The 13,009-nt window shown below is 41.5% G+C and overlaps 1 protein-coding gene across 1 annotated transcript; it reads left to right on the forward strand.

The window, feature by feature from the left end:
* Positions 1-7,389: 7,389 nt before the first annotated feature.
* On the forward strand, positions 7,390-11,716 carry ATLIG4 (DNA ligase IV). Its single transcript, XM_086820595.1, has one exon. It carries the CDS (start codon positions 7,966-7,968, stop codon positions 11,527-11,529), a length of 3,564 nt encoding a protein of 1,187 aa, XP_086676721.1. The 5' UTR covers positions 7,390-7,965; the 3' UTR covers positions 11,530-11,716.
* Positions 11,717-13,009: the final 1,293 nt, after the last annotated feature.

A 13,009-nucleotide genomic window follows, 5' to 3' on the forward strand; every position in this document is an offset into this window, starting at 1 on the left:
GTAAGTAAGAAAGTATGTATGTATATAGAGGAGGGGGAAACACCTAGATTCATCCAAATACATGTCAACCAATTGGGGAGGTATTATGAGAGCGATGACACAAAAGCCACAATTCCAATCCACTATAATGGGTACCAAGCACTAGCTATCCTGGATGGAGGTGCGGGTGTGAGCATCATCACCAAGAGATACTGAAAAAAGTGGGGAAAATTAGAACTAGAAAGAGTGACCTTGAAAAGGCAGCTGGCTTGAGAATGGATGAATGCTTGGGCATTATATGCACGCGATGTGAGGTGGACCTTGATACGTCCAACCTCGGTCCTCACCTAGATAGTGTTATATTACCCCTTGGAGAATCTATCGCAGAGACAATTTCTTTGGTCAAGGAAAGTGTGGTTGAGACCGCGGAGCAAGCCCTAGTTCCAGAGGAGGAATTCACAATCTTATAAGACAAGCTAGAGGCTGAAAAGGATACCCTTGGTGCTGGAGTGATGGAGGAGATCAAAGCACTTAAAAAGGATGAGGCTAAGTCCTCGATTGACCTCTCTGCCCCCACCAACACTTTGGCAAAAGAAGACCATTTCTGATGCCTTGGGTGACAAACTGGCACATGATAGACACTCCATGTTAAACAAACATGATGACACCGAGACATTATAAGAGAAACTTAAAATTGTAATTATCAAAAGGTTACAAATGAAAGCCAGATAGGCTTGTTAAAAAGGGGGGTTTGAAACAAAAGAGTTGCTTCAAAAAAAAGGTTAACATCTAAGATCTCTAGATCGTGTCTCGCTTGCCTCGAATGCACCGAGCTAGTTGCATGTCCTTGGTAGATATGGTAATCCTCTTTGCATGTATTGCAAGGAGGTTGGTGTCTTCAAAAAGCCCAACAAGGTAAGCCCCTCGGAGGCTTCTTGCAATGCTTCAAGGGCAATCCCCTGCACACGGAACTCTATTCTATATCATTGGAGAATCTCCTTCACTATGCGAGCAAAAGGGGCTCTTGTTATTAGCAACTCAGTGTTCCTTTGATAAAACTTGATTTCTTGTAGAGCCCTATGCCCTTGGCCCATCCTTTTCCTTGGAGCTCTCTGTGTTGTGTTGGTGCATTGGCGAGGTTGGGACTTCCTTGGCTTGAAGAGCTTGACCTTTCTACGCTTGCGCGCACCTGCAGGAACCTCCTCTTGGTCTCTCTCATAGTTTGAATCCTCCTCCTCCTGTTGCTATGGTACCTGTGTATGTATCAAGTTCCTCCCGGGTAGGTAGGGGACCTTGTCCTGGTAGTAGGGTCTTGCCACCTATGGTGCTGCACAATGTAGGAATTTTTTCACCAACCTAGTAGAACTGCTCATCATCGGCCTCTCTGTCTTGATCTCTGGGGTGGTGGCATTGTGGGGTCTTCTTCACACGCTTGCTCCCCCTAGAAGGGTCTGCATGTTTGTGCATTGGTGTTGCTGTGGGAGGAGGGTTGGACTCTAGTGATCCCATTGGGCGTGTCCTAGAATCCAAGGGGTCACTCTCTTCCGTGGTGTCGCCGGTATGTGGTCGTTTGGGTGCCTTGCACTGTGTTTTATGAAGGCATGGTAACACGTGCGGTGTTCTTGGTGCATGCCATATCCATGTACGACTATGCTAATGTGGTGATGTGCTGGTGTCCTTACGTGGTGCCTACGTAGATCTTAAGCTCAAGCTCTCTAAAAAAGTGAAATGAAAATGAAGTGAGAGAAGGAACTATTAATAGTTTTTTTTAAGGGCAAAAAAAAACCTAACTAAACTTATTTTCTTAGCCTTATTACATCTAGATTTATGTTGGTGCATGCACAACCCAACGCCTCCCTTGTCTCCTCATTCATGCACGCCAAGCACCATGCCTATGGGGAGCATTGATCTGCAACCATTCAAGCCAAGCATGACTTTTTGCAGCCTTGCGTGCCTCTTACGCAAGCTTAGATTGTTGGGCCTGCTCCCTAACCAATACCCTTCCAAAGGTTGTGCAATAAAACCAATTGAACATCTCTTGTAGATAGTTTGTACATGTTCCTCCTACAGAAGATCCACCTCCATGTCTTGTATTTTTGAAATAAACCACCCCCTTGGTTTATAATGTGATTTCTCCATCCCTTGGGTACTCCACATGTCGAGCGATCCATACTTGTTCATGAAATACGCACCATGCGCATAAACTATGTGCTGTACACATGACAATAGAATTTAATTAGAAAAAGTCAAGGTTAAAACACCAGTTTATTTTTTTACTGTACAACTTACTATATAGTGTGTTGTTTTACTCTCTCCCCAAGCACCCCCTATTGGTGAATTCTATGATATGTTGTTGGAATGATGCTCGTTCTTGGGCAGTTGTGCTACTTTGATTCATAATGCGAACCATGTTATTGAAATTTATCCAAAGTCGTTTGCGCATATTTACAAGAGCTGGCATTGGACCTTCTACATTTGTGGTGATTGCACACAGGTCTCTCCAGAGTCCCCAAGTCTTCTTGAATTCTCTATGTTTGCTGGCTTCTCCAAAAATCTCCTTGCCTTTGATCCAGTCATGGAGACCTAATGAGCAACCTCGTATGACATACCAGAGGCCTGCTTATTCACTTCAATTTTCATGTTATCGCCATGGCAGCCCAGAGAATTCAAAAGATGCTCTAATTTACCAAGGGCTGCAACTTTCCTCTCTTGTGTAGGCATTGTGAATGCATAATCGATATGGCACTTAAGCAATCGATCAAAGATTCTCATGAATGCATGAAGTGTGCAAAAGTGAATATTCTTTAGTGGAAAATTAATGATGGGGCTCCAATTTGAATTCCTGTTTGGTTCTCCTAGCATATCAAGAGACATGACACCATCTTGCATTTGGTTGTTCCTCATCTTCATCTCATTAGTTGACTCGGTTGGATCTACTGCATCTTCCTGTTGCTTCTTCCCTTTCTTGGGACCTTTCGAGGCATCCTTCCCAACAGAACCAACCTTCTGTATACCTTTTCCATTTGTATTTTTCTACCTAGGAATATCAATCTGAGCATTGCAGTATGGACAAGGCCATTTTGATGTCGCGCCTCGAGCACAACCCATCATGGATTTAATTGTCTTCAAATCTCCCCCAAGATGCCAATCCACCTTGAACTTTCCTATGTTTTCTACATCTAAAAGTTGACCATCGATTTGCTTTTTGATTACATCTATTATATCCAGGGAGTCCTTTCAAACATCCATGTCAATACCTCATGTGTCTCCTTCGGTACCTCAAATAATGCACCAAGCCGCCAGACCTCTTTCTCAGATTGCACACTAAAACTTGGTTTGGTAGTCTTTTCCCATGCACATATCATGGCCTCATTCATCATGAGCATAATGCTTATACATTCGAGCTTCCGACCTTTCACAATTTGGCACTCATCTAGCTTGAGCACAAATGAAAGTGTGCTCCCCGAAACTGCAAATAAAACGGTAATTTACAATATTCAAAACAAAATAATTATCTTCATTTTCAACTGAAAAACATGAATAGTAGTAATTGCAAGTTCTCACCTTCTGGTGAAAGACCATAGAACTTCACCATAGCTTGCTGTAGTCTCTCAATATGAACAAAGATGTTATTGTAAACATCATAGTGAAATTATGTACTTGTTGTCTTGATTTTCTTTCTGCTCGACCCTTTGTCTAATGTTAGTGTGACCTCAACGTGATAAAACTGTCCTATAACTCGATGCACATAATGATTATTGATACGCTTGACATTGTGAATCACCTTGAGTGTAGGAAATAAAGTGCCAGTGATTCCTTGTCTTAGAAATGCATCTTTTACAACCTGATAGATTTCTTGGTACCCTTTCATGCTGATTCCAGCCGCATCACAAGCATGTTGAATTAATGAAGAATTGATGGAGGTGGTAATCTCGCTCACCACATTGCTGACAACAGCTTGGCGTATTTTAGGATGATGAGGGTCAGTAATAATTGAGAGAATATCCTTGGTATTCAGAATGGCTTTGACCAAATCCTTCCATCCCTCTTCGTTAGAGCCACACACCTCTTGCAGAAAATTCCTGGCAGAACACAAATCATGACTATTTTGTTTAAATCACTGAGTGCATAATGAAAGTTTATGTTACTTACTTTGTTGTATAAATCTTTTCTTCCGTGCTCCACCTTTAAACACAAGAGATTCTATACCAGCCAATGTCTTTTTGCATTCACGAGCACCATTTGGCGTTGCTTTGAGTCGTTTGATAAGTTCCTCTAGCCTTTGAATCTTTGCATCCTTCTCCACATTCTCTGCAAGGATCTCTTTCATTTTATCTGATGATGTTTTAAGTCCTTCTTGACATTGTAAAAGGCTGAATTGTGATGCTTGCAATTGAGATTGGAGAATATGGGTTTGCCAAGCTCCACTTGTAGTTAATCTTCTGTAGTATCCTAACAAGCCAAGCTCTCCACCAACAAATTGCATAAAAGATGATAAATCGCAGAAAGGAGGGTTTGCTCTTAATGGAGGGTCAATTGGATAGAGATGCCCATCAACCCAAAGATCTACATTTTTCTCCTTAGCTATCCTACGAGCTTGGACAGATTGTGCATTAGTAGGATGGGTTTTTTAAGAGCTGCCATACTCTTCAGGAATACGAATGTGTAAATCAACCTTCCGTTTTCTAGCTTCACAAGGGGCTAAACACACAGCTTGCAAAGGCTCCATAGCTAAGCAGAGGAAGAAGCTAAAGTAGAGAGATCCTCAGAGAGAGAGAGAGAGAGAGAGAGAGAGAGAGAGAGAGAGTGAGTGAGAGAGACTGTTAAAACTTTGCTATTGGAGGTTTAACACAAATCTGTTTTTCTAAGTAGAAAATGATATTTTTGATATACAAATATACTAACATGGAGTTTTTCATCAATAAATTACATTTATGAGAAAAATTAAAAAACAATAATTTTTGGGGTCCCCACAATTTCGGGATCTCATGGATGTAGTGGTTCCTGACAGTTAGTTATGTTTATGGGGTTGTGGGGACCTGACAGTTAGTTATGGATGTACTGGCTCCTGACAGGCTTCTGACGTGACCCTTGAATTACAAGATTTTTGAAGGGAAAAAATTATTTTCATCATACATATTAGTTGGGTGGTGTTTTTTCTACCTCAAAATGTAAAAAAATAAAAAATTTTCACTTTTTGGGGCCCACCTAAATACGAGAATGTTTTGCTGATGTGGAAGGGAGATATGGTGGGAGTTAATGAGAAAGGAGATTTCAAACGACAAAAAACTCCGGAATTTAAAAGGTGAAAAAAAATTTGGACCCCAAAGGCCAAAGGCCTCAACGTGATTTTTTTTAAAAAAATCATGAATTTGAAGAATTTTTTTTCTCTTAAAAAAAAAGCTTTGCCAAAGCTTTTTTTTTTGAAGAGTTGTGGACTGGGGGGGGGTCTGTGTGCCGGTCGCCAGAAAAAAAATCCCCCCCGTGCATGGTTTCATGAAGGAGAGGGGGGAGCATGAGCTTCCCTTCCTCTTTTCCTTCTCCAACTCCACACCCTCCTCCACCATCTCCTTCCTCTCTTCTCTGTTAAACAAAGAGATCATGCATTAAACATGATTATGCAACAATCAAGTTTGACCACTAATCATGTGGGTTAATTAGTCATTAAATTTTAATTAATCCACTCAAATAAGAGGTGTTTCCACATGGAAGAGATCTTTTGAAGGAAAATTTCGATGAGAGAGATAGAAATTATGCCCCTCACACGGGAGAGAACCCGATGCATCAACATGTTGCCGTTACTGATTTTCAATAGAAAATCGATAGAAATTTGATAGCATACCCATGGGAAGCCTGCAAAAATGCATTAAAAATGCCTTTTTAACCATAAAAATGCTCTTAAAAATTCTTAAATAATTAGGAAAAATTCCTAAAATTTGTAGAAATTTAGGAATCCTTTCTGCCAAAAAATATCCTCAATAGCATGTGCGGTATTTTGGTAAAAAAATCCATAAAATGCTTCTTTTAACTATAAAAAAAGAGAAAAATAGCATTTCCACTCACGAAATTTCCCCACAACATCGATATGTCCATCGAAGTCAAGAAGCACCACGTTCTGACCGCCATATTGACGTTCCCAATGCATAGGCCACCAAAACAAACCAAAAAATAACATTTTTTGCTTAGTAAATAAACGTTAAACTTTACTTAAAAAATGCTAAAAATTTGGAATAATGAGAGACAATTAAGAGGAGAAAAAAGATCAAAAATTAACTAGAGATCGCTCTGATACCACTGTTAAAACTCTAAAGATCGCTCTAGCTAATCACTATGCATAAATATGTATAAACTAGGCATATACTCATTCACCCAGCCACCACCGCCGAGCCCAAGGGTGCACACATAAATACAATGAAGTACCACATACCTTACCTTGGTGTCCCATACCACCAAGAGATATGACTTCATTCCAGTAGCACATAGCTCTTGCATGAAATGACAAGAGAGTAGATACAATGTTCTACACAAGAGAACATCCCTTGAGAGTGCCCCATGCCCCTATTCTATAGGACGGCCCTCAAGTGACTCTTGACTGTCCATTTCCATGTGTGACCCTTGGTTGCCTAACCCTAACCTTAACCCAAGGTTAGACCTAACCCTTGCCCCACTAGAGCATGTTCCTATGCTCCCATGCTACTCACAGGCCTAGGGTGGGTTAGCCTCCTAGTATATGCACATATAATGTGCACATAATAGAAAGTCAGTGCATTTGCACTGAGGTAGTAACTTTTAACCTAAGGTGCAATCTTAATAGGTGAAGGTTATGTCAAAATTATGTTAGCTAGCCCCTAGCCTGCTGCCCCTAGCCTGTCATGCCTCCTATCCACTAGTACCCCTCCTTTCCTCAATCGACGAATCAAGGTTCCTTCTCTCCCCATGCTGCACACACACACACACACACACACACACACACACACACAGAGAGAGAGAGAGAGAGAGAGAGAGAGAGAGAGAGAGAGAGAAGTAACATCTCTTATCAACCTAGCCTCAACAACATTCGATGACCTCCAATTTGGCATTAATGTAAATGTTACATCTTCCAATGGCAAATAGAAAAGATGAACACTATGACTTCTCTATTTTCTTCTTCTTTAAGTTGGGTATGATGTTTCAATATTCTGCATCGGCAAAGCTGTGGTCCAGAATATTGAAACATCATACCCAACTTAAAGAAGAAGAAAAAATAGAGAAGTCATGGTGTTCATCGTTGCTATGTGCCATTGGAAGATGCAACATTTACATCAATGCCAAATTGGAGGTCGTCGAATGTTGTTGAGGCTATGTTAACTTACTGAGTAGTTGGTTTTGGGTTGCAAACAATCCTAATAGGAGCTTTTCCATCACGGAAACCACCCATATGTACAAGTTGTTTTATGTGTGACAGAGGGGTCAAGAGAGAGAAAGAATGCCATGCTCGTCAAGAGAGAGAAAGAATGCCATGCTCCTTTCCACACAGAGACCCTCTGATGGAGCAAAGCACCAACAACAAGCAAGATGGACCCCCACCCAAAAAAAAACATTAGAATTTAGGTTGGAACCTTAGGAAAGAAGCGTACCGTTATTTAGCCCATTATTTTAACGGGTTGGTGGCGTTTTGCTGCGTGGACTTTTGTGACATTGAAGCTTCTAACGCAAACGTTTATAGACGTTGCAGGCGCCTGCACCTTTCAAGTGCTGGAAAGAGAAGACCACCATTAGGGCATAGACAGGAAAGCAAGATTTAGGGTTAAAGATCACAAGGTAGCGCAAAAGGAATTAGGGCAGGGAAAAAAAACGACCGAATTGACAGGTATTAGGGCAAAATACTGGCTTGACAGTAATGATTTAGGGAAAACTGAGAAGATCATCTCAACTAGGGAATCAGGACAAAGATCACCTCATCTCACCGGTCAACAGATCAACTGAAGATCATCTTGCCTTTTCAAGATGTGTGACAGCACAGTGCAGTTTAGCGTCCTCTGCAGCATGCTTGATGCCGTTGCCAGGAGCAAGAAGCCGGCCTTGAAACGTAAGCACCTTCGCACTTTCCTTGACCATGTCTACACAGACCGTGAATTTTTCAGTGCTCTCCGTCTCATTTTGCCTGGCTTAGACAAAGAGAGAGGCACATACGGCTTGAAAGAGGCCGTCCTGGGCAAGTGCCTCTCTGATGCATTAGGGTTAGCCAAAGAATCTGAGGATGCCAAAAAGCTCCTTAACTGGAAAAAGGCGGGCCAAGGCGGCAATACTGGAAATTTCCCCCTTGTTTCAGCAGAGGTTTTGTACAGAAGACAGAGTACAACATCTGGTAACTTGACCATCAAAAGTGTCAATGAATACCTTGACAGATTGGCGTCAGCTGAAAGTCGAGATGACAAAACGGTTATCCTCGCAGAGCTTATCAACAAAACTAATGCTCAGGAAATGAAATGGATTATAATCTTCATCTTGAAAGAGTTGAAGCTGGGGATCAGTGAGAAAACAGTCCTTCATGAATTTCATCCTGATGCTGAGGACCTTTTCAATGTCACCTGTGACCTGAAGCTGGTTTGTGAGAAGCTGAAAGACAGAAATCAAAGGTATAAAAGGCAGGATATTGTTGTGGGGAAGCCAGTGAGACCTCAACTTGCATCGAGGGTTGCTGGTGTGGAAGAAGCATGGCGGAAGCTCCGGGGTAAGCGAATCGTGGCCGAGTGCAAGTTTGACGGTGATAGAATTCAAATCCACAAGAATGGAAATGATGTTCAATTTTATTCGAGAAGCTTCATTGACCATAAGGAGTACACAGCAGGATTGGCAGCTATCATCCTCAAGCAGATTCAAATTGAAAGGTGCATTTTAGATGGAGAAATGCTGGTTTGGAATAAGCTGACCAATCAGTTTGCAGAGTTTGGGTCAAACCAAGAAGTAGCAAAAGCAGCTAAGGATGGCCTGAAAACCGACCAACAATTGTGCTATGTTGCTTTTGATATCCTATACTCTGGGGATAGCAGTGTGACTCATCAGGGTCTTTCTGAGAGACAGCTCCTTCTCAAACAAGTTGTGCAGCCATTGAAAGGCTCTTTGGAGCTTCTGTTGCCGGGGAGTGGGTTTTGTCCTCAAGATCAACCTCGCTGGTCAATTTTGGTGCAGAGCCCGGAGGAGATTAATAAGTTTTTTCTGGAGACTGTGGAAAATAGGGATGAAGGAATCGTTCTCAAGGATTTGGATTCAAAATGGGAACCAGGTGATCGCAGTGGTAAATGGATAAAGTTGAAACCCGATTATGTCCATGCAGAAAGTGATCTTGATGCTCTGATTATTGGTTGCTATCTTGGATCTGGGCGTCGTGGAGGCGAGATCAGTCAGTTTTTGTTGGGCCTTGCAGAACGGCCAAAGCAAGGTGGCCACCCTACAAGGTTTCTTTCCTTTTGCAAGGTCGGTTCAGGGTTAAGTGATAATGAGCGAGATGTTCTTGTAAGCAAGCTCAAGCCTTATCTGAGGAGGTTTGAAAAGAATACCAAGCCACCAAGCTTTTACACAGTAACAAACACAGCGAAGGAACGCCCTGATTTTTGGGTAGAGCAGCCAGAGAAATCTGTCATACTAGAGATCACAAGTGATATACGGACTATCAAGTCAGAAGTTTTTGCCACCCCCTACAGCTTGCGTTTCCCACGTGCACACCGGGTTCGGTATGACAAGCCATGGTATGATTGCCTTGATGTGGAGTCATTGGTACAACTTGTGCATTCTCGGAGTGGGAACACTGCTGATGTTAAGGAATATGGGAAACAGAGTAGAACAAGAGTTACCAAATCAAAAAGAGCAGTGCAGTCTATGCCATTGGTGCCCTCTCATATGTTGGTGACAGATGTTTCTCATGTGAAGCAAGAAACCTCCATCTTCAAAGGGTTGGTATTTCATTTCATCAACGTCCAACCTCAGTCTATGAGGGATGCTCTTCATAAGTTGGTGGCAGAAAATGGTGGCTCATTTGCAATGAACTTAAATGATTCTGTCACTCATGCAATAGCTGCAGAGAAGAAAGGCATGAGATACCAAGCTGCAGCTTTACACAGAGATATCATACATCAATCGTGGGTGATGGATTGTTCTGCACAGAAGACTCTTCTGCATTTAAGGCCAAAATATGTGCTACACTTATCAAAAGATTCAAAAATTAAGCTGGAGGAGGACATGGATGAGTTTGGTGATAGCTATTTTCAGGACCTTGATGTTGTGGATTTAAGGCAGCTGTTTCAAAATCTGGATGGAGTTGATTTTTCAGTGGGTAAAGAAGAGATCTACCAATTTCAGATCAAGTATTGTGAGAAGGCAGGCTTTGGCGAGTTTTGTGGTTGCTGCATGTATTTTCACAATCCGATCCATTCAAGTAACTTGGATTCTCGAATGGTAGCAGAGATTACATTGAAGAGGTTAGAGCTTGAGGTGTTAATGCGTGAAGGGGAAGTCACAAGCAAGTTGAAGGATTCCACGCACATGATCATTTACACATCAAATGAGCACCCTGTCTCCTTCAATAACATCACTAGAAGTGTGACAAATGAAGACAGGAACATGTTGATGTACCAGAAGCTTCATGTTGTAAAACATGCTTGGCTAGAGGATGCTCTTGCCAGCAATAAGAGACCTGAAGAAGAAGGTTATAACCTGAGGGACACTGTTATAGTGTCTAACAAAGAGGACGTTCTGACACCTGAAAAGGTTTTTGTTAAGGAACAGCTTCCTACTGCAGCAGGCAAATTGCATAAGAGAAGACGCTCTAGCATGATGGGAGAAGACTCAGCTTCTGAGACTGATGAAATCACCTCAAAACGGCAGTTGTACTGTTTCAAAGATCTGAAAGCTTGTAGTACAATAATCCCTCTCATTGAAAACAATGTGAATGATGGTAAGAAACAGTCTAATCAAAGGATTGCAACAAAAGGGGGCAAGGAAAGTGTTGCAGTTGAAACTGGGCTCTCTGGACAAGAACACAAAAGCAGTTTGATTGAAAAAAAGCAGTCTAAGCAAAGACATACATCAAAAAAGGGCAAGGGTAGAAATCATGCAGCCCAAACTGCACCAACTAGTGAGACACCTTTGTTGGATCCTAAGGATACCGAAATTATGAGCACGGTAAGGTCTTCTACCAATGAAATGAGTTTAGTAGATACTCCTTCCAAACAACAAAATGCACCAAAAAGACGCAGAGGCAGATCATTGACAGAAAAAGATGGAGCTTCTGGAGACAAAAGTGGTCATTTGTATTCTTCAGATCCCCTGAAGGCTGATGGCAATCAGAATGAAAAGCAGGTAGATAAAATGGATTGTGATAATGTTATCCAGGCTCCTTGGAAAACAACAAATGATGAAACATCCAGTGAGAAAGTCTTACCCTCATCAGAAAATCAAGGTGTTTCTGCCATCTTAACTACTGTTGGGACATCTGAGAAGGTGGAAGGAGCCACAGCCGGTAAAAAGAAGGTAAGCTACAAAGATCTAGTAGGGAAATTCTTTGGTCCTTAGTAACTGGTGATAATCTTCACCCTTGGTATTTCTTACCGCAAGCAGTTCTTTAACTGCCCGAAGTATTCAATAATTCCATTGAGTAACAACCCTTTTTGTCAAAGGTTTACTGTACATATTATTTTCAGGCTACTTGCCTGCATTTCTGTGCAGCTGGAAATTATGCAGATCTGCTTTGTTTTTGAAATGCTGCAAATTTCACTTGCATGCCTAAATGATCATTCTCATGAGAGAGAGAGAGAGAGAGAGAGAGAGAGAGAGAGAGAGAGAAGTTGGGGAGTGGGGTCTCTCATGTCATAGGCACCAAACTGCTACACTTGAATGTGTGTGCACGCCCGTGCACCTGAGAAAGAAAGAAAGATATATTAAGCGTCTACTAAAGACCCAATGGGCCTATGAGACCAAAGTGATACAATAATGTCCATGGCATATCTCATCATGGAATGGAAAATAAAACAGAAAGAAAACATAACATGAGCGAGAGAGAGAGAGAGAGAGAGAGAGAGAGAGAGAGAGAGGAGTGTTATTACATCATAGCCAAGACAGTGGACCACATATGACAGGCACCAAAGTGCAGGGAATGGGATCCATTTTTGCGCTTGGCTACGCCAATGACCAACTCCCCTTATGAAAGCTTTTTGAAGTGCTTATCATTTAATTTTGTTGATATAAAGAGAGTTTTTCCTGTTTTGAGAGGCTCCCACTTCAAGGTTCTATCAAATGAAAGTTTTGTTGCACACAAGGCTTTTTGAAGTACATCAGAATCATGTAGTTTTGTTGGTATAAAGATAAGTTTTAGAGACTCCCACTTCAAGGTTCTATTGAATACACAGATGTCAAGCAAGTTGCACACAAGGCATGAAATCTTATCTCGTAAAACTAACATGTCTCTGTATGAAAAAAAAAGTGTTTTTGTGGTATGCCCGTGTACTTATCCTTTCTAGCCGTATGGATAAGCTTATCCTTTAAGTGGCTAAGCTTTGGTTTAATCATCTATTTAAACAAGGCAATTTCAAAGTAGCCACAAGATTAAACTCCTACCTATGTTCTTGTTTAGAGTTACCTCACATGCTACACAACTTTAGAGCCTCAGAGCCCCGGATTGGAAGTCATGCCTGAGATCTTATTAAATCTTAATCATCAAAAGTACCGAGGCTAGGTGGGGGTTTTCCCATGCCATTTTTCTCTTTGGGCAAAGCTTTCTGATATCTTCTTGCCTTTTTAAGTGTTTGCATGGATTAAGTACATGAATTAGTTTTGTTGGCAATCTTCTTCTTGATTAAATATATTAAATCAAGAAGGTGTATATTCACAGGGGTATTAATTAAATGCCAATGACATGGCATTTCATTAAGAAAACCTTATCACATGAGTTTTCCTCCCACCCCCTCCCTTCTCTCCCTCCCTCTCTAGTAGAATGCGCTCTTTGAGGCCTTTTATAGAGAATTGTGAGACCTTAAATAGAAAAGATATGGGTGAA

Source organism: Cibotium barometz, chromosome 26 (assembly GCF_041138505.1).
Source record: "Cibotium barometz isolate CiBa-2024 chromosome 26, ASM4113850v1, whole genome shotgun sequence".
In the NCBI taxonomy this organism is placed as follows: domain Eukaryota; kingdom Viridiplantae; phylum Streptophyta; class Polypodiopsida; order Cyatheales; family Cibotiaceae; genus Cibotium; species Cibotium barometz.